The sequence below is a fragment of the Anopheles coustani genome, chromosome 3, assembly GCF_943734705.1.
Source record: "Anopheles coustani chromosome 3, idAnoCousDA_361_x.2, whole genome shotgun sequence".
Lineage (NCBI taxonomy): Eukaryota > Metazoa > Arthropoda > Insecta > Diptera > Culicidae > Anopheles > Anopheles coustani.
The window spans coordinates 45,447,235-45,473,213 of NC_071288.1; the positions used below are offsets into that span (position 1 = coordinate 45,447,235).

The 25,979-nt window shown below is 44.2% G+C and overlaps 3 protein-coding genes across 3 annotated transcripts in view; 2 read left to right on the plus strand and 1 right to left on the minus strand.

Moving 5' to 3' along the window:
- LOC131259312 (neuropeptide SIFamide receptor-like) overlaps positions 1–9,723 on the minus strand; it is a 104,916-nt gene extending 95,193 nt beyond the window's left edge. The window contains exons 1-2 of the mRNA XM_058260769.1: positions 9,583–9,723; positions 1,098–1,371 (exon numbers count right to left, since the gene is read on the minus strand). Of these exons, the coding sequence (XP_058116752.1) occupies positions 1,098–1,371; positions 9,583–9,699 (391 nt within the window). The 5' untranslated portion in view covers positions 9,700–9,723. The remainder of the gene's footprint in view (positions 1–1,097; positions 1,372–9,582) is intronic.
- The window catches only part of LOC131259314 (protein SEC13 homolog), a 59,883-nt gene continuing 41,411 nt past the window's right edge, over positions 7,508–25,979 (plus strand). The window contains exon 1 of the mRNA XM_058260772.1: positions 7,508–7,517. The gene's annotated coding sequence lies outside the window, so the exon portion shown is untranslated. The remainder of the gene's footprint in view (positions 7,518–25,979) is intronic.
- LOC131259315 (probable fatty acid-binding protein) lies at positions 19,430–25,603 on the plus strand. The gene is made up of 2 exons (XM_058260773.1): positions 19,430–19,581; positions 24,793–25,603. Exons 1-2 carry the CDS (start codon positions 19,509–19,511, stop codon positions 25,113–25,115), a joined length of 396 nt encoding a protein of 131 aa, XP_058116756.1. The 5' UTR covers positions 19,430–19,508; the 3' UTR covers positions 25,116–25,603.

Here is a 25,979-nt window from a genome sequence, read left to right on the forward strand (position 1 = left end):
TGAATCGTTGCCTGGAGCAGCAGCACCGCGCACTATTCGCTAGCAATATGGAACCGACCACGGAAAGGAACGTTTATTCGTCTGTTATTCTCCATTTTCCCAAACGCTCCTTCGGGGAAAAAAGGGAACGAATATCTATTAGGGTGCAAACATGTTGCAGTGCATCGATGGCTTCAATAATTGATTGAATAATGCTTGAAGACGATTAAAAGTGATTGTTTTTATTGAATAGGATGGTAACTATGCTACAACTTTTGACTTTTGAAATAACTTGAGTTATTTATTTTTTTTTTTTTTGTGGCACGACATCCCCTAGTGGGACAAGGCCTCTCTCCGAAGAGAGTTTGTGTGACCGAAAGACGGTATATTATAGATCGGTGGTCAGCCGTTCGTAATACCGGAGGGTGCCTGACTCGAGATTCGATCCCACACCTGTGGCGTGGTGTTTCCTTGCGCTACCGCTGCGCCATGGGCACCCCCAACTTGAATTATTATAGAAGAAAAACTACCTGTTTAGTATTCTGCAGCCAGATTTGCATCACTTCAAACTAGTAAATAGCATAAACTTATTTTTAAAACCAATAGGGCATGTCTAACAAAAGGCCTTTTTATCCCTGGACTTTATTTAGGGTGCAGACTACTTGAATTAAAAAAGTTAAGTAACTTGAATGAAAAGAGTTAATAGTTCGGTTTGTACGATCATTGATTAGTTAATTAAATTTTTGTGACATAGTGGTTTTATACAAATTGACTTGTAACATTTGTATGAATGCTAGTTTGAGCCTTAAAATTTACTCAAACATGACTTTCAAAATAATTTTTAAGTAGTAAATGTTTCAAATAGAAGCCAAAACAGCTTACTAAATATAATTAAACTCGTTTCAAGTTTGCTTTATGCATTACTAGTTTTTTTTTAACGAGCTGTAGTAACGGTTTCTAAAATGTGGATGCGAAGGAAATTTGTGGTGACATTGAAATAATATTGTAATAGTCTCAACCGTCCAAACGCGTTAGTAACACCTGATGCAGCTTCACTAAACAAAAAGTTCAGATTTCAAAGATGGCAAAGAAGTTTAGCCTTTGTCTAATATACTTACGGACAAATATGTTGCTCATCAGCGTCGCTGGCAGACAGAACACTATCACTAACACATCGGCCACCGCCAGATTGACGATGAAAAAATTCGTAACCGTTCGCATCCGGGGTGCGCGGAAGACGACCGCAATGACGAAACTGTTTCCGACCAGCCCCACGATGAAGACGATGAAGTACGCGACGCAGTAGACGGCGGTCATCGTGTACGAGTGCCGGTAGAACAGTTCGTACTCCTCGAACGGCCCGGCCGTCTCGTTGCCACCGACATCCGCGCCCTGTACCGGAAGTGAGCCGGAAGAATAGAAGAGAAAATGAGGGAAAAGAAAGAAAAAACATCAGTGAAATCCGTCACGAACAAGCGGGCATATAATCGAGCAGTTGGTTCAACAGACACACAAACCCATGCACACCGGTGGAGAGGTAAAAAACGGGCTAAAATTAGATTTGGAATCCCATCGGTAGAGCAACACCCCCACCGTACGTCCGGGAAATGGGAAATGAGGGTCGAGCAGGAAAAGTCGTTTTAGGACAATCCTATAAATCATTTACAGTAAGATTCTACTTCCCACTCGGTGATTTGCGCGCGAGTGTGTATGTGTGTGATCTTTTTGGCAGGCTAAGAATATCCGTTTCGAGAGGCACCAGTTTGTTATTTGTTTGTAGTTAAACCCATTTTTACTATTTTGAAAAAGCTCGACTTTACTTTTTTATAGTTTTCCACTTAAGTGACGGTCGGTTCGGCAGCTTTAGGAGAAAAATTTCATTTCAACGACGTGGAGCACAACGCCCTCCGCCCCTTTCTCCTGGTGTACCAAGCACAACCGTTCGGTTCGCTGTCAGTCGCATTGGCAAGTAAACTTTGTGCAACATTTTACGCCAGCGAAAAGCGATTGAAACGTCGTCGGAAGAGCGGATATGAAACTGCATCCGTCGTTCGTTCCACTATGCTGCGCGAATGTCCTGTGATGGATTAAAACCCCTCGTCTCGAACCAACGCGATCGTGACGTGATCGTTTGCCGGGAAGGGAGGCGAGGAAAAGAAAACCCCCCGGCAGTGGAGAAGCTAACATTTCACAGTCAAGGTCGGCCAGCGCCGGCTTCTGGCAATTCGGGTTGGCAGTTGTAACGTCCGGCGAACGGGCAAAACTCGTGCCCAAGTACGGATAACCGTCACAGAAAGCTTCTTACGGGAAATAAAATCACCCGTCGTCCATAGCGACGCTCCGTTTGCCGTGTCTGTGTTCGAGTCTGGGAACGGAATCGGAAAAGCGAACGTAAAGCGGACGGGCTTTGATTTACTCGGTTTCGTTTGTGAAAAGTTTGCCGCTCACCTCCCTCATCGGTTTCCACGCTCGGACACGAAAACTGCTCTGCTGAACGAAGGGCTACCCATTCGCAGATTGGATAAAACTTTTACCGGTTCCACGGTCGTCCAGCGCCATCAAAACAGATCGAATGGATGCCGGATAAAAATTTAAATTTGTTTGCCATCGCTCGAGTGCAGGCTGGCGAACTTGATTGCTTGGAGCGCGTTATAAAAGTTCGCTTGCCAGAAGATGCTAAAACACAAGCCCATTGAAAAGTGGTTGTTGTTACTGGAAACTATAGTTTTTAAATTAAAAACAGAAATATCGAAACCTATCCCACGAGTGTCAATGTTGGACTATTCAAACGTCAAACAAGGTTCAAGCCGAAAAAAACATCAAACTTCGAAAACATCGCAAAAGTAAAGCAGCACGAAAATTATTAAACGGAGATAGTTCAACCGTTCAAATATTCGTAATATTTATAGGCTGATAATGATAATAATATTTCTACTCTCACTATCAAATTTTTAATACAGAAGCTATTAATATTGATCTTCAAAAAGAATAATCAATTGATGTACTTCACTTATATTTTTATTCCAATGAACAATTAAAACTTGAATCAAATTCAAAACTTTTTGTCACATAATTTTAAAATAAAAAAATAATGATTAGTAACAACATCTGGAATAAACCAGCTTTGAAAGAGCTAAACAGTTCGATCATTTAGATTAAAAGGAAACATTTTTATATATCGTTGCTTATCTGTTGTTGATTAGAATTAATAGAACCATATTAATTGAATTGTGTAAAACACTTTTGTTAACAATTGCTACGTAAAATAACGAACATATTAAACGTCAAAACGCAAAGTCTCATATCACACTAACTTCGTTTAACATTAACATACATTATTTACTGGAAGTAAAGTTAACATTACTTAAGTTAACTCAACTAAATTTATGACCGATAGTGTGATTTTGGATGTGATATTAAGTACATAAGATTGGATAACATCAATGGCGTTTGTCACATTGTTTCCTCCAGGGTTGATGGTACTAGATCGAAAAAATCTAAAAAGTTCAAAACTACAACTACTGCCAACTGCCAATTGCTTTCAATGAAATCGATAGTAATCATGCTTGCAAACCTAGGAAGTACAGCAGTAGCTCATTACTATCCACTAGGTTGGGTTCTGCGACACATAGCACTTATCGCGGACAATTTATCTCTTGCGTCCATTCGAACAATTTCAGCTCGCTCAAACGCCTCTCCCCCCTTACTTCAACTTACAATGTAGCTTCCGAAAGTGTATGGTGCTGAGAGCTCGATTACAATCCTTCATTTAACCGAAGAAGTCGATTCGAACAAACTTTGAAGCAAGCACGCTTTTTGCGCGATAAAATCGGCCATCTTCCCTTGGGCTAGCGCCGTCTGCCATGGAAGCCTGTTCGCTGAGCCTCGAAACAAATAACTAACGAATCATTATTCTACCGTGGTTCTGCTGCCGGAATGAAGATCGATAATGTGTTAAAGTACTTCGGCAAGTTCGATCAACATTGTGGTTGCACGCAAAAAACAACGAAGACGAAACCGAGGCATTTGCAATACTTTTCCGTACTGCATCTCGTCGCTTTCCTTTTCTTCTTTCCCAATGACCGCTCATCCTCTCTATCATTTCTTCGGTATCTCAGTACCCCGCCGTATCCTACCTTATTTCCTTATTTCCTTTCTTTGGCCTCCGTCGAGTTGTGGCCGATTTTCTGCACACGAATTCCTCGTGACCGACGCCGCAGCGCCTCAGCGGACAGCCCGCAATGCGAATGATGCCGCATAAATTTTGCATAATTCTCCCATCAATACCTTTCCACCCCATTCCCTCCGTTCACATGTCATCTCCCACACCACAGTGGGGGATGCATCCTGAGGGTTGTACGACCGATCGAAACCGATTTGTGACCGATTCGATCGAATTCTTCGCTGCTGCAAGGCAATGCAACGCTCCGGACTAGGAGCGCTCTTTGCAGTTTCTTGCTTCCGTTTAGGGTGAAAAGCATTCCGCCCCACGGTGATGGGAAAGAAATGAAACCACCGGCACACATTCAGCCATGCTTCCGTATCGGTTGGTGATGATTGCTGAATTTTAAATTTCAATAATACCCCTAAAGCGGATCCGAAGGCTTTGGAGAGTGATTTATCGGTAGTCGTTCAATTATCGTCTGGATTGGAGCAGTAATTATGCTTCCCGACGCGTGAGCGAAACAGCCCACGATCGTTTGCGAACCGAAATGCTACAATGGTAGTGATATTTTGGGACGTTGTTGAATTTATGTTGCAAAAATTGAGGCACATTTCGCCTACATGCAGCAGCAATAATTCAATTTCAATGTTTATGATAGTAACTTCTAAGAAATCTTTCACGTTTTACTATCGCTTGAACACTTCATTCCACCAACTTGCCTTGAGGTTATCTTACCCCTTCAAGGCTAAACAAACTATTTGCTCGAAGTGCCTGAAGTTCCGGAAATAGCAGATAAGATGGAAAGAGTACCGGCAGAGTGAAGTTGGAAGGAAGGATTTTTAGTCAACCTGGCAAATGAAAATATTTCAAACGAAAAATCTACCCCATGTGGTAAACCAGAGCAAACACAATTCGTTCGTTTCGAGCAGTTTTCTCATCGCCTAGCTGCTCCATTCGGGCAGATCGACTGATGGCCACCGTTTCAGTGTGGAGTTGCATGAAGAATCCTTGATGTATCGTTAGCTTTGCTAGGTGAATCGGTCTGCATTTCCGGTAATTGACAGACATCCACCATGGGAACCGTTTTGGCTTCGTTTTTCGCGCTCTGTCTCAAACTCGTGGAGTTTTCCGCCCGGAAAAGCGCGAAGCAGTAAATGAGAAGGGGATAAACAGTTTTCATATGTATGTGTGTGTGTGCGTGTGTTACTTCTTTGACGTTTGACGCGCCCTGGCACGATTTTTACCGTCAGGTAACGATTACGTAACCAGCCATGGTTACGTCGCGGCTTCCCTATATGCCGACGGCCAAACGCATCGCTAAATGTTGTTTTCCACTTACGGAAAATCTTGAACCGTGTCACTGCGGTGTCGAAAAGTTTTCCGCAGAACTATACCCCAGCTCCCCAATTCCTACTACTTTATCGTAGCATTCGGCGAAATCCGTTTCCAATGCCAGGGAACGATTGCGTAGTTCAAAGCTTCGTGGTTTCCGTCGACCATGAATAAATCAAGCTACGAGTCCGAACCACGTCACTCCGTCGTCACCGTCGTCTCAACGTCGTCGATCGATTGTTACGCCTCGACTTTCGCTGCCAAGTTCAGGTGCATTCATATTTTATATATCTTTGCACTAGTTATTCCTAGCGCGATTTTAGCTACCTGCGTGATGTTTACTAGTCAAGCAGTATCGTTTACCTAAAATGGATGGATGATACAGCAGTTATTAAACTATGATAGCACCTAAGACAAATAGTAAACAAATAAGAATTGTAGCAGTAAAAACGGTAGGCATTAGCAAATGGGCTTGAAATAACATAACATCAACATGATAACACCCGTTGTAGTATGGTTTGAAATACAATTTGATTCAAAAACATCCTGATACCTGATTGTTTCGTTAAATTATATGAATATGTTTTTGATACAATACCTAGGAATAATGATCTCTTTCGTGAATTTGAGATTTTTACTAATCAAAGAAAGTGAAATGAATAAATAATGTTGAATTAAAAATTAGTTCTGAAACAATGATACTGTTGGATAACTTCTACCCGCGATAACAGTTTTCCTTTTGCTATTCCCTCTTGGTAAAGACATAACATATTAGAGCAACCCAAATGATGCAAGAGTTTTACGGTTGCTATCCGCATCAACCCTCTTTCTGTTTTGTCTTTGTTTGGCTTCGTCTCTTCGTTTGAAAGGACAACAAATTAATCATGCTTTACGGAACTCCCAGCGTAGCGCGGACAATTGATCGACGTACATTCCATCGGGCGCATAAAAATATCCTTCCCGTTCGATCATTTATTGCGTCCCAAGAGTGCGCCCCACAAAACCCGGGATAAACCCGTACCGTTGCCATCGACTAATCGACGTACCGAGCCGCCCGCCCCTGCCTCACCGCCACCGTTGGCCGGCCGTGCCCGTGTGTTAGTGATGTGGCACATCATCGGTGCCGTATCGCTGCAGGAAATCTGTACGACTTCCCAGCGGAAATAATAATCGCTGCTCGGCAACAACAGCAACATCAATTCTGCTCCGTCCGCTTCCGGCTCGGCACCGCTGCACGGCTGTTTACGGACCTATTCTTGGCGCCTTGGTGGTACAATTCTTCGCTCGCTTACCACTTCCCCCCCTTCTCCATCCTTTCGCTTTCGACTGCTTCCTACCCTTACCTGAGAGGGGGAAAAATTCTCCCACTTCCCGGAAAGGACAGGAAAATCGCGGATAGGAAAATCGTATGGGCCCCGGAACTGGGGAACCAAGGGAAGGGCTGGCAAGAAACGCCACCGGAATGTAATCGGAAAAGCAGCGCGATGGGCAAATCACAACCCAAATGTCCTTCAAGACGGAAAACTACATTCCAATTAGCGGTGACCTAATTTCGTCGGTTTTGCCTGCGCGTCCCTCCAGGATAGGCCCCACACACACACACACGCGTACACATTGAGTCATCCCTTTTGCCTTCCCACCGATTTGCTGTCTCTTTTACAAATGGACTTTCGGAGTGAACTCACTCACACTCACACCGACGCAGCTCAGTTCTCCTCCCTCCCCCCCCCCCCTCCGCCACCCCACCCCCTTCGAAACGGTGTACGGCCGTGTGTTTTCCCCGGGCCGAGGTAGGTAATGGCGACAGGTAGGTGAAAATGGTTGGTCTGAGACTTAAAGACGCCCATTCGTTGGCCCGCAACGGCGAAAGACGCCCGTGGAAGTTTTTAATGGCATTTATTTATTCACCGATGCTTTTGCGGTTTGTGCTTGATTCGGCAGTAACTTGTGCAACTGCGAGACCACAGAGTGAGTGCGGGGATTTTTCACGTTTACTTCAACGATTTTCGTCACGTGCTTGGCGTACTGCTCGAAACCTAAAGTTGGCGTTTGTTTTTATTTGTTAAGCCACATTCGTGCTACTATTTAATTAATGGTTGAAAATCGTACACAAATGCAACATGATTCTTTTCGTAAAAAATACTTAACTGTACCAACATTAGTTTTCGAAAGTTCCCCAGAAAAACTGCTCTGGCTACAGTTTACCAATAACAAATTGCATTAATCATTCAAAAACAATTTTTATGTGCGGCTTCGTAACCTTGAAGTAACCGTCCTCAACCATGATCAAAGAGAATCTTCTTCTTCTTCTTCTTGGCGTAACGACCTCTTAAGTCATGCCTGCCCGTTAAGGGCTTACGAGACTTGTTTCCCTGTTGTACGTGGATAGTCAGTCCTCTCGTACAGGGGAGGGTCCGGTCTCGGTTGAGATTCGAACCCACGTCGTCGAGGTGGTTGAGATCATGGGCCGATTTTCTAACCGGCGCTACCGCTCGGCTGCCGGGGTATTAGCTATACGATAAAACTTAAAATTCTAAATAGACTGTGCTAGAAATCTGTTTTAAATATGTACCATATTTTTCCGTGCATAAAGAACTCTCTTAAAAATTATTCAATGTTGATGAAAAAAAAACACTTTTTCTATTTTCACCTATTTTAACAATTGTAATCCTGTTTTAAAGACCTTCACTGTATGATCGTTGATCTGCTTAGACGTGATCCAAAATGCTTCTATGCCGCAAGATTTCCATTCACTTTGCGTATTCAATCACTTTTAACTTCAAACTGAATTTATACGAAATTCTCTTTGCTTGTTGCTTAAATTGCGTGATTTTGAAGGCGAATACCAAGAATCAGTAAAAAATCAATCAGTTGTCAACAAACCTGTCATACACAAAGTTGTTAAGAAAGTCTCGAAACGTCCAAATGTAAATCGACCGGTAAGCTATAAAGCTAGAATCGAAAAATTACTACCCGTGTATAACGACTCCTTTAATCTGACTTTGGCCTTTGTTGAACTAAAAAGGGGTCGTTATACACGGAAAAATACGGTATTTTGCAACTCACATGCCCACATATCGTTAGTTTGTCTACTTTCGAATATAAAATGTTCATCATTCAAACAGTCGTATCTCGAGCACAGCATAGTTGGCCCGAAAATCGGCGCAGGGTTACTGTTATTTAGCTACAAACACAAGAAAAAGAACTAGTATTTTCCCATTTTCACACCTGATTGATCGGTGAAACCATCTGGTGAGACGGCGGTGAGACGCGGGTCATCGAAAGAGATAGTGAAAATACAAATCATCGGAGTCAGTTCCAGCACTCCGGCCATGCGATGGCCGGGCTGAGGTTTCGCTGTACACCATCATTACAACCTTCCCACCCCCTCCCAGAAACACATACACATACACAAACATCTACACTTGTACAGCTGTAAACCAGCAAGCTGTAGCTATCGGTGGCATATGAGTGCATAAAAATCCAGTCCCACATTCATCAACTTCACCTGGCGTTTCAATCATAAAAGGTGGGGCATTCCCTTGATGAGCTGCCCCAGACCGAGACCAGCCGCATATGGGAGGCCAGCATCGTTCGAACCCCGAGCCCTACCGTAGTACCGATGTGGGCGTCCGGCATATATCCGTGTTTCGCCTGTGATTGCTTGCTCGGTTGGTCCAAACAAACACGTTACGCTCAACGCTCGAAGCACACAGGATACACAAACACACATACATACATACACACACATACAGGACACGAAACGTATACATGCGCACGGCTTGGTATTCACTCCAAACGAGTCGACCCCGTTTTAACTGCATCCGGTCCAGGTGCATTGGAATGCGTATGTAGATGTCGATAATAATTTTCAATCAATAAACGGATAATAATGCATAAACCGTACTACCACTTCCTCCCCGCCAAACCCCCACCACCGCTAGGCTAAGATGTCGAGAATGGGGTCACCATAATGCTGGCATATTTTTTTATTGACCATTTTATTTCGTTTGCACCGTGAGGCGGAATGCAGATGGAGCGGGTTCCGACTGAGGTGCGTTTTTTTTCTTTCCTCTCCGCTGCTCTCCCAGGACGAGCGAACTCACCTGATAGCTATCCCAGTCGCTGACGAAGGCGGCCGTGTTGGAGTTTTCCCGGCGGAAGTCGCTGAAGTCGACCGTCGACCCCGGGGGCACCTTCTGCAGCTTGAGGGCGAGGCCCATCGTAAACACTTCCCCTCCCAGCTCCATCGGGCCGGCGGGCAGCGGGTACGGGTAATAGGGCAAGGGCACTTCCTCTCTCATGCACCACCGCACACCGCGGCAACCTGCAGCAACGACCACGAGGGGCACGGGAAGCGCATCGACCTGTTTGTTTCGGTGGGCGAAGGACTGGACTGGGCCGCTTCACAGCTGGGCACGGAACTTGCGGGCAGGGACTGGCCTGCAAGTGCCACTGATCGACGCCACGGCGAGGGTACGCTGCGATCGATCCGCGAACCGCTCCGGAGCTCCGGACCTTCCGAGGTTCATCTTAAACGCTCACCCTCCGGACAAACACGGTAACACACCGCCCGGGAGGGAGTCCCTCAAAAACCGCTCACACACAGACACACACCTAGCCGAAATTTTTGTTCAACACTCTCCGTTTCGCACATAAGCCGTGATCCACTAAGTTAATTCGTTCTCTTCGCTCGAAGGCTCAATTTCTGCAGCACCAAACGGTCGAGGATCGCGAAAACCTCGAAACTCTTTCCGCGCGCGTAACACACATTGATATAGGGACACGAAACAATCACCAGTACACTGACGAACGAACAGCAAAACTAGCTCGACAACAGATATCGCACGCGTTAGTAACCATTTCAGAACTCAGAAGCACCTCAGAACACCAAACACCGATTGTGAGCCACACGGAGGATTCTGCTCGTGGATAACCAGGCTGGAGTTCTTCAAATATGTGTCCTCGTGGGAAGGAACGGAAAATAGCAGCCTAAAAGAACTATACACATACACACACATACAGACACGCATACACTTAACACCGAATGCTTGTGGGGGCGATTCTGCAGCAAAAAAGGGTCCGCGCCAGTTGCATGAGCTCGGTTCGGTTCCTCGCGATGGCACGGTTTGGCCTAGTTTTGACCTATTTTCTGCGGCATGCCAGCCTGCAGCCATCGGAGGCTGGCAGGAGGATGTGCGATGTGTGTTTGTGTCCCACCTACCACCGAGCCTCGGTAACTCTTAGGTGTTGGTTGTTTCGGAGACGTCGGTTCCAATCTTCCAGAACTCCACGGACAACGTCTGTAATTCCGGTTCCGCAACACCTGCTGCTGAGGGTGCAGCTGGTTCTTCCGTTCTTCTGCCGTTGCTTCGGTGAGCGATGTGACGATGGCAAGGGACTGGACGTAACTGACCAGCACGTCCGGTGGAACGCACCGACTAACCTGTGACCACACAAACAAACTCCAAAGCGCGCAGTGGCCTGGGCCCAAGGGGAGCGGGGGCAAGCAATGCACACGGGATAGTCGTCAGCTGAGACACCAGTGCACCAGTGTGCCACCACAGTGGGAGTGGCGAGGTCCAGCACCACCAGCACCGATCCGATCTCTCTGACTCGCAACAAACGACAACGACGACGATACGGTCACCCTCGCAGCCGTAGTCTTAGTGAGGACCCCGTCGTCGTCGACGTCTAGGCTGCACGCCCGTCCCGGAATAAAAGCCCGCGCCTGCCTTCTCCACGCCTCGTTGGGTTTGGGGGCTCACAACGCGCCTCGTCCCTCGCCTGTCCCCACAAAAGATCACGACGAAACGGACCCGATCCGGACCCGATCCTGATTCCGATCCCGATTGGGCTTTCGGGATTTTTTGGGGGAGCCTCGAGCCTTTTTTGGTGAAGCGGGGATCCTGAGGCCTCCAGCGGCACTCCAGGGCTCTCGGTACCAGCGCCTCCCCGCCGGCGGCAGCCTTTTCCTCGTAGCGCCGTACGGTGTTGCACCTCTTCTGTCCGCGTTGCACTTGCACAACCGTGCCTATGCACCCGATCGGCTTGATGAACCCCCGACGAACGTATTGCCGTGCTGCTCTGCCGCTAGTTCCGGCGCGCTTTCCGATGCTCACTGGTGTGTCCTTCTTGGGCGATGTTGCTGTTGCTTCTGCCGCTGCCTTTGCCCGACCGTAGCCCGCCACGGCCCAAACTGGTGACGGCGGTGCACTCGGAAGCCCCTCGGCTTTCCCCGATTCACCCGAAGCGCCCGTGCAGTACACGCCGAGCCCGAAGAACCACGCGGAAAAGCATCAACCGCTCGCAGCTGTTGACGATGGCAAGGCGGGAAAGGATGGTTGGAATGTTTCCCTTTCTCCTGTGCATTCTATTTTTTTTTGTTTTCGTTACGGACGATGTTTGGTCCAACCATCCAACAACAGAACATCCCCTCGGCCCCGGAAAGGGCCAGTTCCCGCCGAACCTCCCCGCTTTCCGTCCAACAGCCCTGCCTCCCCGGTGCTGGGGCGAAGAGTTCAAAAACCTACAACTGCGTGCGCAATTTTCGAATTTCGAACTTCCGTCCGGTTCCCTTTTGTGTCCTGCTCTAGTGCTCCGTTCGGGATTACGACCGTTTCCGTCGCCCGTTTCCCGCGTGCCGTGTCTCTTTCGTTCGCTCTTTCCTTGTTTTTCACACGTGTGCAGCGCCGAAGCAACTGCTCCATAAATCTCCTGCACGTGGAAAAACGGGTTCGTCCGATATTTTTTCTCGCTTCCTCCCATGTCTCTTGCTCTCTCTCTCTCTCTCTCTCTCTCTCTCTCTCTCTCTCTTTCTCTCTTTCTCTCTTTCTCTCTTTTGTGCACCTGCAAACTCCTTGCTTCGTTCATCCTGGCTTCGTGCTTGCTTCACCAGCCGAGCCCGAAAAGGCTCCCATATCTCAGGAATGGATGTGCTCCAGATACCGAGGTTTATACTCCCGCATCCAACACCCCCCTCATTCCAGCCGTCCACAAAGGCTAAACGTGCCCCATCGACTACCGGGACAAGCTCCCGGTCGACCACTTCACCGAAGCACATGCTGGGCAACGCTCGGCGGAATCCTCTCTACCTGTTCGAAAGCGAATGGATTTGGTTTCCCCATTGCATCCTGCTCTGTGTTCGCTATGGGAAGGCTCTTCTAGCTCTATCTCCCTCTCATGGAAAGAACACACACAGAAGGTTCATGCACCTTTTTCCCTTTCCCGTGAAGGGCTTGAGTTGAAAGGGGAATAGCGGGCCCGAGCGGAGAGGTGCGAGAAGTAACGGCGGGGTGCACGTGAAAAACGCGACCAGAAATTAGGTGAAGGTGAAAACATGCCACTGAAGCCTGCTCGGTCTGTAACTCAAACGACATCCGCGAACGATGCCGCAGTCCCTCACCCCCTGGCCTTTGCCCACACCCTCTCGCACCCCGAAAGCTCCTTTGCAAGAAGGATGATTTGGGCGCGGGGGAGGGGGAGGGGGGGAATTCAATTCCCCATTTCGTCCTTGAAATGATCAGGCGAAATGTTTTCAAATGTGCATTTCTTGAGCCAGGAAAAAAGCAGTTGTTGGATAAATCGTGCAGGTTCGTGCTTAAGATACGTCGCTTTAGGAGCACGGAACATTTTACAACACAAGGTAGAGTTGAAATGGAAAAGTGATGAACAATTTTCGAATTAATAAATATGCTCTTTAAACGGCGACATTTTAAAATATCCCTAGATTTCTCATATCTTCATCTCTTCTGAGGGTAGTATTTACACTTTTATTGGATTCGTATTTAAAATATTCAAAGACATCTAACAACTTTAACAAAAGCATTGAAAATGTAATATGTATTATATTTTTTCCTCGTCGTATATAAACAGGTTTAAAGAACAAAACCAAACAAATGAAAATAGGAATAACTAATTCAGATGCTAGGTTTAATCAAAATTTGTTTTATATTCTATTATCTACATTTACATATTTATAGAGCACACACTACTTTTGTTTATTTTTCCATCAATTTAAGACACAAAACATTAAATACTACTCCCACAAAACATTGAATCATTAATGTAATGTTTCAAATACTTTTCCACAATGCATATTTCTACACCCCGTGTAAAAACTTTTACAAACAATTTTTATGTTTATGTATTTTTAACACTGCTGGTTAAACGTTGCTTGCTTTTGAGGATCAAGTAGGTAAATACGAAACATATGGATATTGATTACCTTTCTCCTCCTGGTTGAGGAAATACAGCACAATTTTTATTAATAGTGGCCAACACGGGAATCGATGGGGGAAGCCTTTAAATTTCAAGGTTTCACGTTCATTAGAAAAATCCCCGCTGTAATCCAGTGGAAAAAAGAGAAAGCGTCAGGTCATAAAGTTCAGCTCTTCTACCAGTTCCCTATTCCATTTCCAAAGAACCTTCCACCCCCAACACTAGCTAGGTCGTTCCACTTCAGATTAAGGGAAACTCAAGATCATACACAGAGAAAAAATTTGTTTGAGACGTTGGTAGGAAGGAGCTCGTGCTCGAAGCTGCTCCAATCAATATGCCTATCGAAACGACCGTCGAGGGGGTTCATACTCCAGAAAGCGCGGGAATTCACTTCGACCGTTACAATGTGCTCAAGATGAAGTCGTTCAAAGGCGACGTCTCGCCGTTTCGAAACACCGAACGGATTTTCGAACACCCGAACTCAAAACTCAGTTCGGATCCTTTCGGAGAAGACTGTGGTTCGGCAAGGGGAAAATTCCCTAACAGTTCGCGAAACGTCGGAAAAAGCCCTTCTCCACCTTCTCCGTCTCCCCTGAGCTGGTGCATTCCGGTTCCGACCTCCCGTCCGCTCACTCCGCGAACGATGGTTCGCTTTTGTTTGGTAGGTCACGAGACACATTGCACGCTCGCCCGAGACTTCGGCTACACACGGATGCACTTTTGGCCTACATATACCAATGCAAAAAGGAGCACGACAAGCGCGACCAGTCGTCTGGCAAAACATTGGAGAAGCTTGGTAGAGTGCGAGCGAGAGAGCGGAGGAAAACGTGAAAATCGTTGCCGAGAGAGCAAGTGATGGAAAGAAGGAAATGCTTCGACAGTCCGATCGTGGACCGAGTGGCGAGGAAAAGTGTATGTTGTGTGGGAGTGGTAGGGCGGTGGGGAGCGGTTGGAAGTTTTCGAAGAACCCAGGTGGGCCTTATTCCCTCCCCCCTCTTCCCGGAGGGACTATGTTGTGGACCTAGCGCCATCCATTGGCATCATTGGGAAAGAGGAGACGCCTGGTGCCCGGTGCCCAGTGTGTGTGTGTGTGTGGGTGGTGCGGATGTCGAAGAGAGAATTACATAGGTAGAAAAGAACAACAACAACGATGACGGCGATGGTGAACCTTTTGAGGTTGGTCCTGGAACGGTCCCAGACAGGAAATAAAGCACCACTGTTTACATATTTTATGGCATCATTCGGTGGAAAAACTCCGACTCGTACGTACGGGTTACTACCGCTGGGTACTCGGCGCTGCGTGATAATGGGGTGGTACGTTTTTCCACTTCGGTTAACGTTCTTCCTGGTTTGTGTGTGTATGGTGTGTTTTTTTCGAAACTTTTTCACCCTTTTCACGTTCGCTCCGTAATCCTCGCGCATGTAGAGGAAACTGTTGCAAAATAAACTAAACAAAAATAAGTTTAATGATAACAATCTGATAAAGGATCGCTAATAATCCTTTGGTTTCCTTTCTGCATTGAAAATAAATAATAAGATTACAATAACAAGAGATAAACACACTTTTTTCAACCAAGAAAAATCAGACCGACGTGACATAAATATACAGTTCTCAAGACATTATGTGTATGTGTACGTTTATGTAATAAACACGTTCCGTGTTATTTGAAGTTTTAAGACTTTCCGTAAATTTCAATTGCAGAAATTCTACATTATCACTATTTGCAATCAATAGCTCAATTCTACAGTACAAAATTTATGGGAAATTATCAACAAAAGGACCATTTTGAGATAACAAAAAATAAAATACATGGAATCAAACTGAAGTTCAAATAAAAATATGAGGCCGCAACTACTTCAGAAAGGTCTTGTAAGATTCAATAATAATAGTAGCGCTCTTGTCAGTGTTTTGCTAAGTTGTTTTTGGTTCATGGCGTATGTTTGATGATGATCGATGTTATCTCATTCACGGTTGTTTTATAAAAAAATTCAAAATTATGATAATCATTTTTTTTTTAGAAATTATGTCGGTAGAATGATCTATTCAAGGATTCTATTAGGATGGTTTTATGATCTTAATTCTGTTTCTTATTCTGTTTACTTCAAGCGATTCTTGAACCATCATCCAGCGCGTAAGCTTCATTCCTTTCAAACTCAAACATTTAGGTGGGAGGACAAGGGCGGATACATTTTACTACCTATACACCCACCCACCCCTCGGCGGACCCAACGAAGGTACAATTCCCAATCTCTTCAACGGATTTGGATATGGGTTTTTTTTCGTCCATCTTGTGCTAAGCAAAAGGTGAATTCAAAAGTCCGTTCCGAGGCTATGTTGTCCGTTTGGAAAGCACAAACGGGACAAAACCCTAGGAATGCCAACCATCAACCGAAGGGTATATGCCAGAAGTTTTCAACAAACCCTAACCCTTTGACCTAACAAGGAACCTGCCCTAGAGCGCAAGTCGATGTACAGTCAGCACTTTGTATCCCAGATGTTGTCGTTGCTGATGTTTGCTGCACCTTGCGGTCCTCGCAATGGCACCATATTATATCGTCCATAGCGAAACGGGTGGTTTGTTTGGGCGCGATTGTTTACTTGACCTGACTTTTCGTACACCTTTTCCAGTCCAGCTGTGCTACAACGTCAAACCCCTCGGCTCTGCGTTCCTTCATTCCTTCATTTTACATCCCTGAATGGTATCATTATCAAGTGTGTGGAAACTTTTTCATCGCGCGAAGAAAAGTTTCCAATGGGGAAAAAATATTCCCACGCGAAGTGTATGCCTAAAGCCATCAACAGAAGGTCATGGTGCGGTCAACAACAGCAACAAAAACAACTAGGTGCATAAAACTTTGAGTGTTTGCCCATTTTAGTTTCCTTGGGATTACGTTTCTGTGCCACACTTCCATCGAGGATATTATAGGGAGCCTTTTTTTCGTTCTTTAGCAGAACATGATAAACAAAAAAACGAAAACTCCCATGAGACATTCCTAATGCTCACCGAAGTGTCGGTCCCGAACTGGAACTGGCTGGCCCTATGGCTTATCATCTTATCTCAACCTCTACGGGTGGTGGCTAGGATTTTCTTATCGGATCAAAGCCGCTCAGAAGAATCGAACGGCAACTTACCCTTCAGCCAATGCAGGTGAATCCGAACGAAAAAATCGATAAGCCCTACCCGTGCCAACCTACCACACCTTGGGCAACCGGCCAAAGGGCATCCGATAATGGGCACACTTCTGACTTGGCGTACCGACAGCAGCCCGCGAGGGCAAACGGCGCTCAGTGCGAGAGGGGATAAGATATGAATGGGAGTAAAGGCGTTCAACCGTGCAAGCAATATATCCGATTGCCCAGCCTCGCTCTCAGCCTCAGCATAGCAAGGACGGAGGGCATCTTCCGGATATATTTTTGGAAACTTATTTTTAGACTCCTTATATTGTTCCGGCGTCGCAGAAAGGATGATTGCCAACGATTCCGGATACAGTATTTATAACCTCGACCGATCAAATACATTATTCATCAGTTCTGGGCAAACATGAATGACAAATTAGATCGGAGTCCTTACGGTTACGTTGAGAAGAGCTGAAACGTTGAGCGACTTTACATTGATAGCTCAGATTACCGGAAAATACCAAGCTGACGAAAACAACGGAAAATTTAAAGGAATTGGTTAGTTGCTTTATGAGCGTGCGGTGCCATAAATGAAAACACTTTTGAACATATTGCACTTCTCGGTTGTTTTATAGCATAAATTTAAAATAAGGCATTTGTATGATTAATCCTCATTAAAGATTTCCTCCAAGTCGTCTTTGATAAAACATATTTGGTTAGACTGAAAACAGTTTACGTTTTTCTCAACTACAATCAGTGGCGGATTTACACTCTTGGGGGCCCTAAGCGGTAAAATGAATGGGGCCCCCGCACTACCGTAAAAAGTAACAGATGTTCGTCTTGTTTATATGCTTTTCAATAAAATCAATGTTAGATATTATTTTATCATCAAAAAGTTTTCTGGCTGACTCCTCGAAGTTCTATCTATATGTTGTATAACAAGTCTTATGCAATAAAGAATTTTTATTAAAAATGGTATGCAGAACAAACGCATTGCTTACATTGAAATTGTTTAAGTTTTTCATTCGCATTATTTTATTCTTATGCTTGATATATTCCAAAATTTTGTTGTTTTGATGCAAATACATGCTTGTTTACAATTAATAAACTATAAAAATTTTATCTTCTGTTACTCTTCAACTCTGATTATATACCGGACCAAACTGTCTTTATTTTATTATGGTTCTTAGCATTAACTTTTATAGGATACAGTAAAATGCACTATTGACCAGTTACCATTTATTACTTGTCGATCATAAGAGCAAATTAATGAATTCTATCGATTATTTGTTTAAGTATAAATTTTACAAACTTGGCCGCTGAAGGTTCGGGGCCCCTTGCAAGCTCGGGGCTCCCCCGGCCGCTAAATTCTCCCTCCGTTAAATCCGCCACTGACTACAATGAATAGGAATGTGTAATGTGTGTGTCTTGATTTGAAATTGTTCTAAGAGATAATTTTTGGGCATTGCTGAATGTAATGTTTTATTTTTGTATGATTGATTTTTAATACAATAATCTTACAAAGAATAAGATATTCTACTCCTATTCAAATAAGAAGAAAATTAAAAATAAATAATTTTACTTTTGAATAATATACAACTGAATTAGTTGTATCAATTCATCTTCATGCACAGGTTTGCCTAATGAATTACGAGCCTAATGAAATAATGATTCCAAACATACGTGTATAAATTATAGAGCTTCCTTGCTATATTTAACTACTCGTAGTATTTGGCTTTGGTACATATATTAAATTTGCTACAAATCATAGAGATTATTTTAAAAAGAGGTTTATAAACTCAATCGTATTATGACTATTGTTTTGAACACGTTTCTGTTTTGGTTTGAGTGTAGCATACCGAATCAAGAAAACGCATTGCTCAACGCATAAGCGTACTCGTGTTCCTATCTACAATAATTCCGAGCAAAGTCCACCGTACATGATTAGTTTGACGGCGATTGTAAACTCTTGATCTTGATGCACCAAAATGAGGATTTTTTTATTTCTTCTCCTTTTTATTTTCCAATGGATATTATCTAGCAACTGGATTAGATAGTATCGCACAGCGTCACTTGATACAAGCGATAAGGTTGGCCGGAACCATAAATCTACAAATCGCGTAAATCCTTCGGGGCCATATAACCAGTTGAAACGCTAAAAACGTGCGTCCGGTTAGTGTCTTTGACGAACCTTTCCACTGAAAGTAGTTTTGTCTCTTTCCCACTCACAAAGTTTTCTAAAACACTAGAAAAAATGGAAAAATCTTCCTTTGAACAATGATGTCCGTCTTGAAAGAGACCTTTTATTTAAAGAATTACATCTCCAAATCAGGTCAACAACCATAAAGTTATTATTCATTTGCAGCTTGAGTTATTTTAAGTTCTGCATCTCCATGTCATTTCATCCACAATTATCCTTTTTTTGTACAAAGTTGTACAAATTGGCAATTTCTGTCGTTATTTCAAATCGTGACCAAGGTGTTTGAAGTTTGTTCAATTAACCTTGATCAATGGTGATTGTTTGGACCGTACAGGCAACACTGCTGTCAGTGTCTTTAGAGCCGCCCGGCGTGCAGCTATAAAAACGCAATGCGACGCCGGTCTAGCGTGCAGTTTGCTAAAATCCGGTAAACCGAGTGGTTGTGTATCGCATTCTCGTCCCTTTGAACACCCGTACATACCTCTAAGATCGCAATGGCCGTTTTCGAAGGAAAGAAGTACAAGATGGAGAAGTCGGAGGGATTCGATGACTACATGAAGGCACTCGGTAAGTTTGTGGTGTGATAGAAAATTAGCAGCCGGCTGAATAAAAACATTCAGGATAACAATAGTGAAGAAAGGAAGCTGGAACTGTGCAGTTAAGATGCTAATTATTGTGAGAAGGAAAACTATTTCCCATAGTTGAAAAATGTGTGTAACATTTTTTACTTACGATTACCGCAAATCAGTAATGAGGACAATTTATCTGGTGCCTCCTACGTGCGGCTGTGAAACGAGATTGAAACCATCGCACCATGTTCACTGTACCATTTTTTCACTCCATCGTAGCAACCACGCGTCAGGCAGGGAGCCTCGTCCAATCGTACGATACACGCGTTTGCGCTGAAAACTGATGCCGGCTTGGATGATGTGTTCGAGAGGAAGAAGAAAATGTGCTGAACATATCCGTCTGTAACATTCTCTTTCCCTGCTCCTTTGTATACTTTTGCGAACGTTAAACAGAGCTGCAATTCCTGGAATTTGTGCCTCCGATAAATTCCTCTGATGCGGCATGCCATACCTCTCAGCAGGTTATATTTTTAAACGCTGTTAGGCAGACTATCTAAACAATCCAGTTTTGCGGCGCGGTATCTCACTTCCACCGCTCCACTCCTTCACTGCACCGCGCAGGTGCACCAGTTTGAAGACGCGGCATCTCGCCGGAAACGAAGACATCACTACTGTTGCATTTCTATAAACACACACGTTTTTCGCGGGGCCACGTACACCATCTTCGTTCCGATGGCGTTGAGACTGCCTTCGGCAAGCATTACAAGTGCTTCCCATTATCAACATACGCCCAACTCCTAGGCGGCAAATGATACAATATTTCAGGTCAATACCCTGTCCCTCCGGCAAACAACAATACAGTGTTACACTCGTGTCGTTGACATGCTGGCCGGCCAGGGGTGTGACATGCCTCTTCGTTTCTTCATGACATACTTTTTTACGCCGGACATGTGCGTGCTAAAACCAACTACAACCAGGGGTCCATGGGTGGCCAGCTTCATTCTTGCTGCGAAATATTTAAAGATATTATCATCTTCCCAGTTTTTTTGATCATTCAAATTTTTTACCTCACAAACTTCACTTCTGCGCTGTGTTGCTTGCGCTTTTCTCCTGACTCAACTAACTATAAATATTGCTTAACAAACGCCGTCGAAAACGGTAAACGTTGTAAGTAGTATTTTTTACTTCGGTGATAACATGGGGGTATGGAGTGCTGTGTTTGTCGCTATGCTTATGTTACTCGTGTATCGAGTAAGGAGTACAAACACGACATATTTTTTTCGTGTTACGAAATGAAACCGCTTTTACTGGTAACAAACTAAAAAGGCAAACTATGAACTACCAAACTACCCAGGCAGCACCTAGGTCTATGAAAATGGGCGATCTTGATTTTTAACCATCATTAAATTTAAACAAATCCGTATGTGATTCCACCTCATGTTTCCTCAAATTGCAAATTTTAGCGAACCACATTCCGTTGATTGGGTTAACAAGAGCTGATAATTGCTGAACCAAAACTTCCCTAAAGGAAAAAGAAGGAAGCACATTCTAACGGAATTATGTCTCCAGTTAAAAGTCATTTAAATACCAGACAGGCACATCCGGAGACGCTGAAAGTGTGTGAATAAGTAAATGCCGTGTTTACGCAAGTACCCGGACATGATCGACGGAGCTAAGTGGACTTCTTTTCTACCCGCATTTGTCCGCTCAGTGGGAAAAGACCAAGACCGAACGTCAAAGCCATTGTCAATTAATTAATATCAATCCAACAACTTAACCGGCCACTATTTGTGTGGTTTCTTTGGTGCATTCCGGTCATCATCATCTGATCATCGAACTGCTACTGGTCTGGCGTGACCATCGGCTTCGCTTGAAGTGCGTCCAGCACTGCCCGGGTGGTAACATTTTCCCATGCTACCGAAGTTGACACTTATCAAACGTCGTCTCCTTTTTCAATTCGATGTGGTAATAGCGCGGGCCGTTGAAAAAGGGAGAGTGAAATCACAGTGCACGATACATATTGACCGGGTTGGGCAAGAAGAAAAGGGTGGTCCGGACACCGGGGAGGAGGTTGAGCAGGTTCAATTGGTTAAAGAAGAGAGGGCAGCATAATTGAATCAAGAATCCATTATATTATCTCATTTACACACGGGCCACATCTTCGCTTTGTGTTATGTGTCCGTCGTTGGTTCGGTACCATTATAAGCGACCTCTCGGGAAGGACCAACTGACCAACCACTCGGTGGATGGTAATACTCATCGTCGTAAGCAGCAGAGAAAATGGAACTCTTAAGGCGACTGATTATGAAAGCCAGACAGAAGATAACAGGATAACAGAATATCATCGTTAGTCTCGGTTAGCATATCCGTAGTATCAGCTAGCCGTAAAACTCATTTAATCCTCCCTTTTGCACTGCGACCATTTTGTGTGTGACCCATTCGCTCAAGTATTTTATTTTACCGTACTATACAAGCGTAATTGCGCTTAACGCATCTGTCAGACCCTTTAATGTAAGCTGTTCACTCGGACGAATTGTAAAAAAAACTAATACCACCACCAACCTACCTGTAGGTTAGGCCAGATAGATCGTTAGCGATGGGGAAGCATTCGACCTAGCCCCTCGACACGTCGGGAACGCCGTAAGTACGCAATTCGTTGCATAATTATATCAAGGTTTACGCGTCGTTTCAAATTACCGAAACCATTGAGCAGGAATGGGAGGGAAACTGACAACGATTAAATTAACGTGAAAAAAAACGTCGGCTTGAAGAAGAAGCCAAAGGGTTACCCGTAGGGGACAGTAGGAGAATGGTTTGCTAATCGATAAATATTATTAATGTATGTAAAAGAGTGAGTCTCGAATTGAAGAACACACTGGAGAGACATGATATAGATAAGGATTTCCTGAGGGGTTCGATTTAAAATATAAAACCTCAACATTTGAATGATAGTTTAAGTTGGAATTTAAAATTTAAACCTTCCTCACACATGGTACTACAAAATGCTTTCCTTCACATTGGGGTGGTAAACGACGACATCAATGTCCGTTTGTGCCCGTAGGAGGATTTATTTGGGCGTGAGCTGATAAACGATAAGACACACCAAGCAAGGGAACAAATCGAGCTACAGTACGGGGTTGGTATTTAGATATTTTCTGTCAACATCATGCCCCCTTCTGTTAGTTGTTATTTGTGAGTTGAACATTAATTACAAATATAAATAACGATAAGCCACCATATATATCGCGCGGAGATTGCAGTCAGAAGCATTAATCGTGGTTAGTGTGTATGTTTGTGTGTCAAATATTCTATTAATATCATACTGATAAACCATCCACATGTGAACGGCTACTAGCACCTTCAGCCTGGTTTAGGCCCCACAAGGAGATTATTGTCGGAAGAAAACGCAATCTTGGGATTTGAGCGATTATAAAGTCCCCACCCAAATGTACAACGTCCAGAGTAATCAGAAACGGACCTTTGAACATTCTTCTGCCCTCCCAGGGGTAGGGTACCGATGCTTATCGCTGCAGAAACCATCCGACCGATTGATAATCAACCAGGAAAAAACACTCCTAATCTACCCGATTATTCCTTCTGCCGCCCCCTTACTTGCAACGTAATGCTATTGATCTGGATGCAGTACGGATGTGCCGGGGGAGGATCTCGTAAGGTGCAGCACAACAAAACGTTATCAGTGGTCTGATAAGAAAACACGGTCATAAGATCGGAATCGTTACCTCATGGGCGTTGTTGTGTAACAGTTACGCCGTTAACTGTTAACACTCCGGCTGCTTTAAATGTGTAAAGTATTTTTACAAACTCAACCGCATCTCAATTGTTATTTGCTTTTTAATACATTCGTTGAGTTTCCGTACGCCTATTTTGGTTGGTGGGTTGACTTATGCGTTGTTTCCATTTGTGACCATTTGGTAAAGAAACGAGGGATGCATATTAACTATGAAGTGGACAAATTTTACTTCCTCACCTGTTTCATTTTGTGCGTAGGAGAGAAAGAGATACAATTCAGTATTTTTTATGCTTTACAATACGAAATTGCCCTTTCGACATAATGGTTATAAGTTTTTTTTAGAATATACATTATTTTTGCGTTTTGTCAGATGATTTTACAATATTCATAATTTGCATTCAGAACTAGCACTACAGTAAAGCGGCACGCAGGCGATCACTGACGATCGTTTAACTTAAACATTTGATTACCAATAAGGCACTTACTTAATATGCACTAAATGACTAACCCTGAGAAGAGAGGAGTTTCGTAAAAAGATAAATCCACATTAAGAGCTTATTCCAAGAGAACTGAAATGTATTATGCATTATGCATTATGATCGTAAGAGGACTGGTTTAGTTCTGCAAAAGGTGGCACCTTTTCATGCGCGTTGTAAGTAGATGCAGTTTAGTAAGTACATAGTTCTTTACGCGCAAAACCCGACAGCTAGTACTGACAGTGAGCTGACTCTAAGCTAGAAACCACTTCCGCTGTCCGACGGTCAATCGTGTTGCCGCGCATTAAATTGTCCTCTAGCAGTGTTGCACGCGATCGACGGGGTTACGCCCAGGGGTTTGTAATTTTATCATTGGCAGGCAACGATTTTGTTCTGGACTTCGACTCCTGCACCAACGGTGAAGTAACTAGGCAAGTCCACTTGCTGCTACCCCCGGCTACTCGAATTAGTTGCGCACTAGCCAACACGCGACCCGGAACCAACGTGGTGGTGGACCGGAAAGATTAGCTGTGTTCAGCTGTTGATAACAGTGGGAGGAAAGTTTGATCTTTATGCTGCTTCAAAGGTCAAATCGATGCTAGGTTTGGAGCTCCACTCGAATAACTTGTTTGCTTTCATGAATCACGGGAAAGCATATTAGTCACACGAGAATTGCAATGAACGTAATGATGACTGAACGATGGCATTTATTGTTCTATTCTATACAACATGAGGCACCCCTAAGTCGTACATCAGTAAATCGTAATTACCCGATAAAGACCGCACACATCCAACCGCATCCGACCGATTCAAAGTTGTTCCTTACCTTTGGCTGAACAGATAAGCGTTCAGGGAATATTCCGTTACCTCTTACTGTGTGAGTGAGTGTATCACAACGTTGTTGTTTATTTACATTAACTTTCCGATAAGTATTGCACAATCTTAATGAGCCTTTTCTTTTTCCCATCCCATTACTTACCAGGTGTCGGCATTGTGCTGCGCAAGCTTGGCAACAGCATCTCGCCGACGGTGGAGCTGGTGAAGAACGGCGACGAGTACACGTTCAACACGCTGTCCACCTTCAAGAACACCACCATCAAGTTCAAGCTCGGCGAGGAGTTCGACGAGGAAACCGTCGATGGCCGCATGGTCAAGTCGGTGTGCACCCTCGAGGGCAACAAGCTGATCCACGAGCAGAAGGGCGAGAAGCCGACCACCATCGTGCGCGAATTCACCGCTACCGATCTGACTGCCACCATGACCGCCGGAAACGCCAAGTGCGTCCGATACTACAAGGCCATCTAAGCCCGAACGGCGGCGTACCGCACCCAAGCAGTGAGAGGGATCGATCATCCAGGACACCGACCGCTTTACCATCGGGACGAAACATTTCCAGCATCATTTGCATTTACATACAGTTGACGGAGAAGGAGGAGGAGCGCGCTTAGTCTTTTTGAATGAGCGTGTTTTAGAAAACTACAAAAAGTCATGTGAAACACACGTCACATCACTGCGACCAACCCCCCGGGGGGGCGGGGGTCATACAGAAAACAACAGAGGAAGATATCACGGTTCGTCCGTGTGCTGTAATACATCACCTAGGTCGTTCGAATTAACCAATATGTAGCGAGAAGCATACGTGTGTAGGGTATGCGCAAACATAACAATAACGATAATATTATGTTTTCGGTTGTTTACTATGATTTAAAATCATAATCAGTTTTGTTTTGTTGCTAAAAACGAAAGACTAAAAATAAAGAAAGACCAAGCGTTAACGATTTATTATAAAATTATATGTTGTCTTTTCTTTGGTTATTTTGCTTCTTCTGTGCTATCATTCTCCTTTGTTACATTGTTCAATACTTAAGTCGTAGATTTTGTTTTACATACATTGTTTTTCGATAGCTTTCGTTTATTTTGTCCACACAGGGGCCATCAAGCAAAACACTGCCTAACCTAGAAAATGTACAAATAAATGCAGTACAAAAAAAGAAAAGCGTTTGAATTTTCTTGTCTTTAACCATGCTTGTGTTTTCTTTGATAATAACCTGCGGTGATCATCAGTCGAGTTTTAAATAAAAACGGTTATTTTCAAACCGATTTCAATTGTGACAGCTAGAGGGCGCTATCTCCAGGCTTCGTGAAGGTCGTTGAATCGGGAAATAGAAG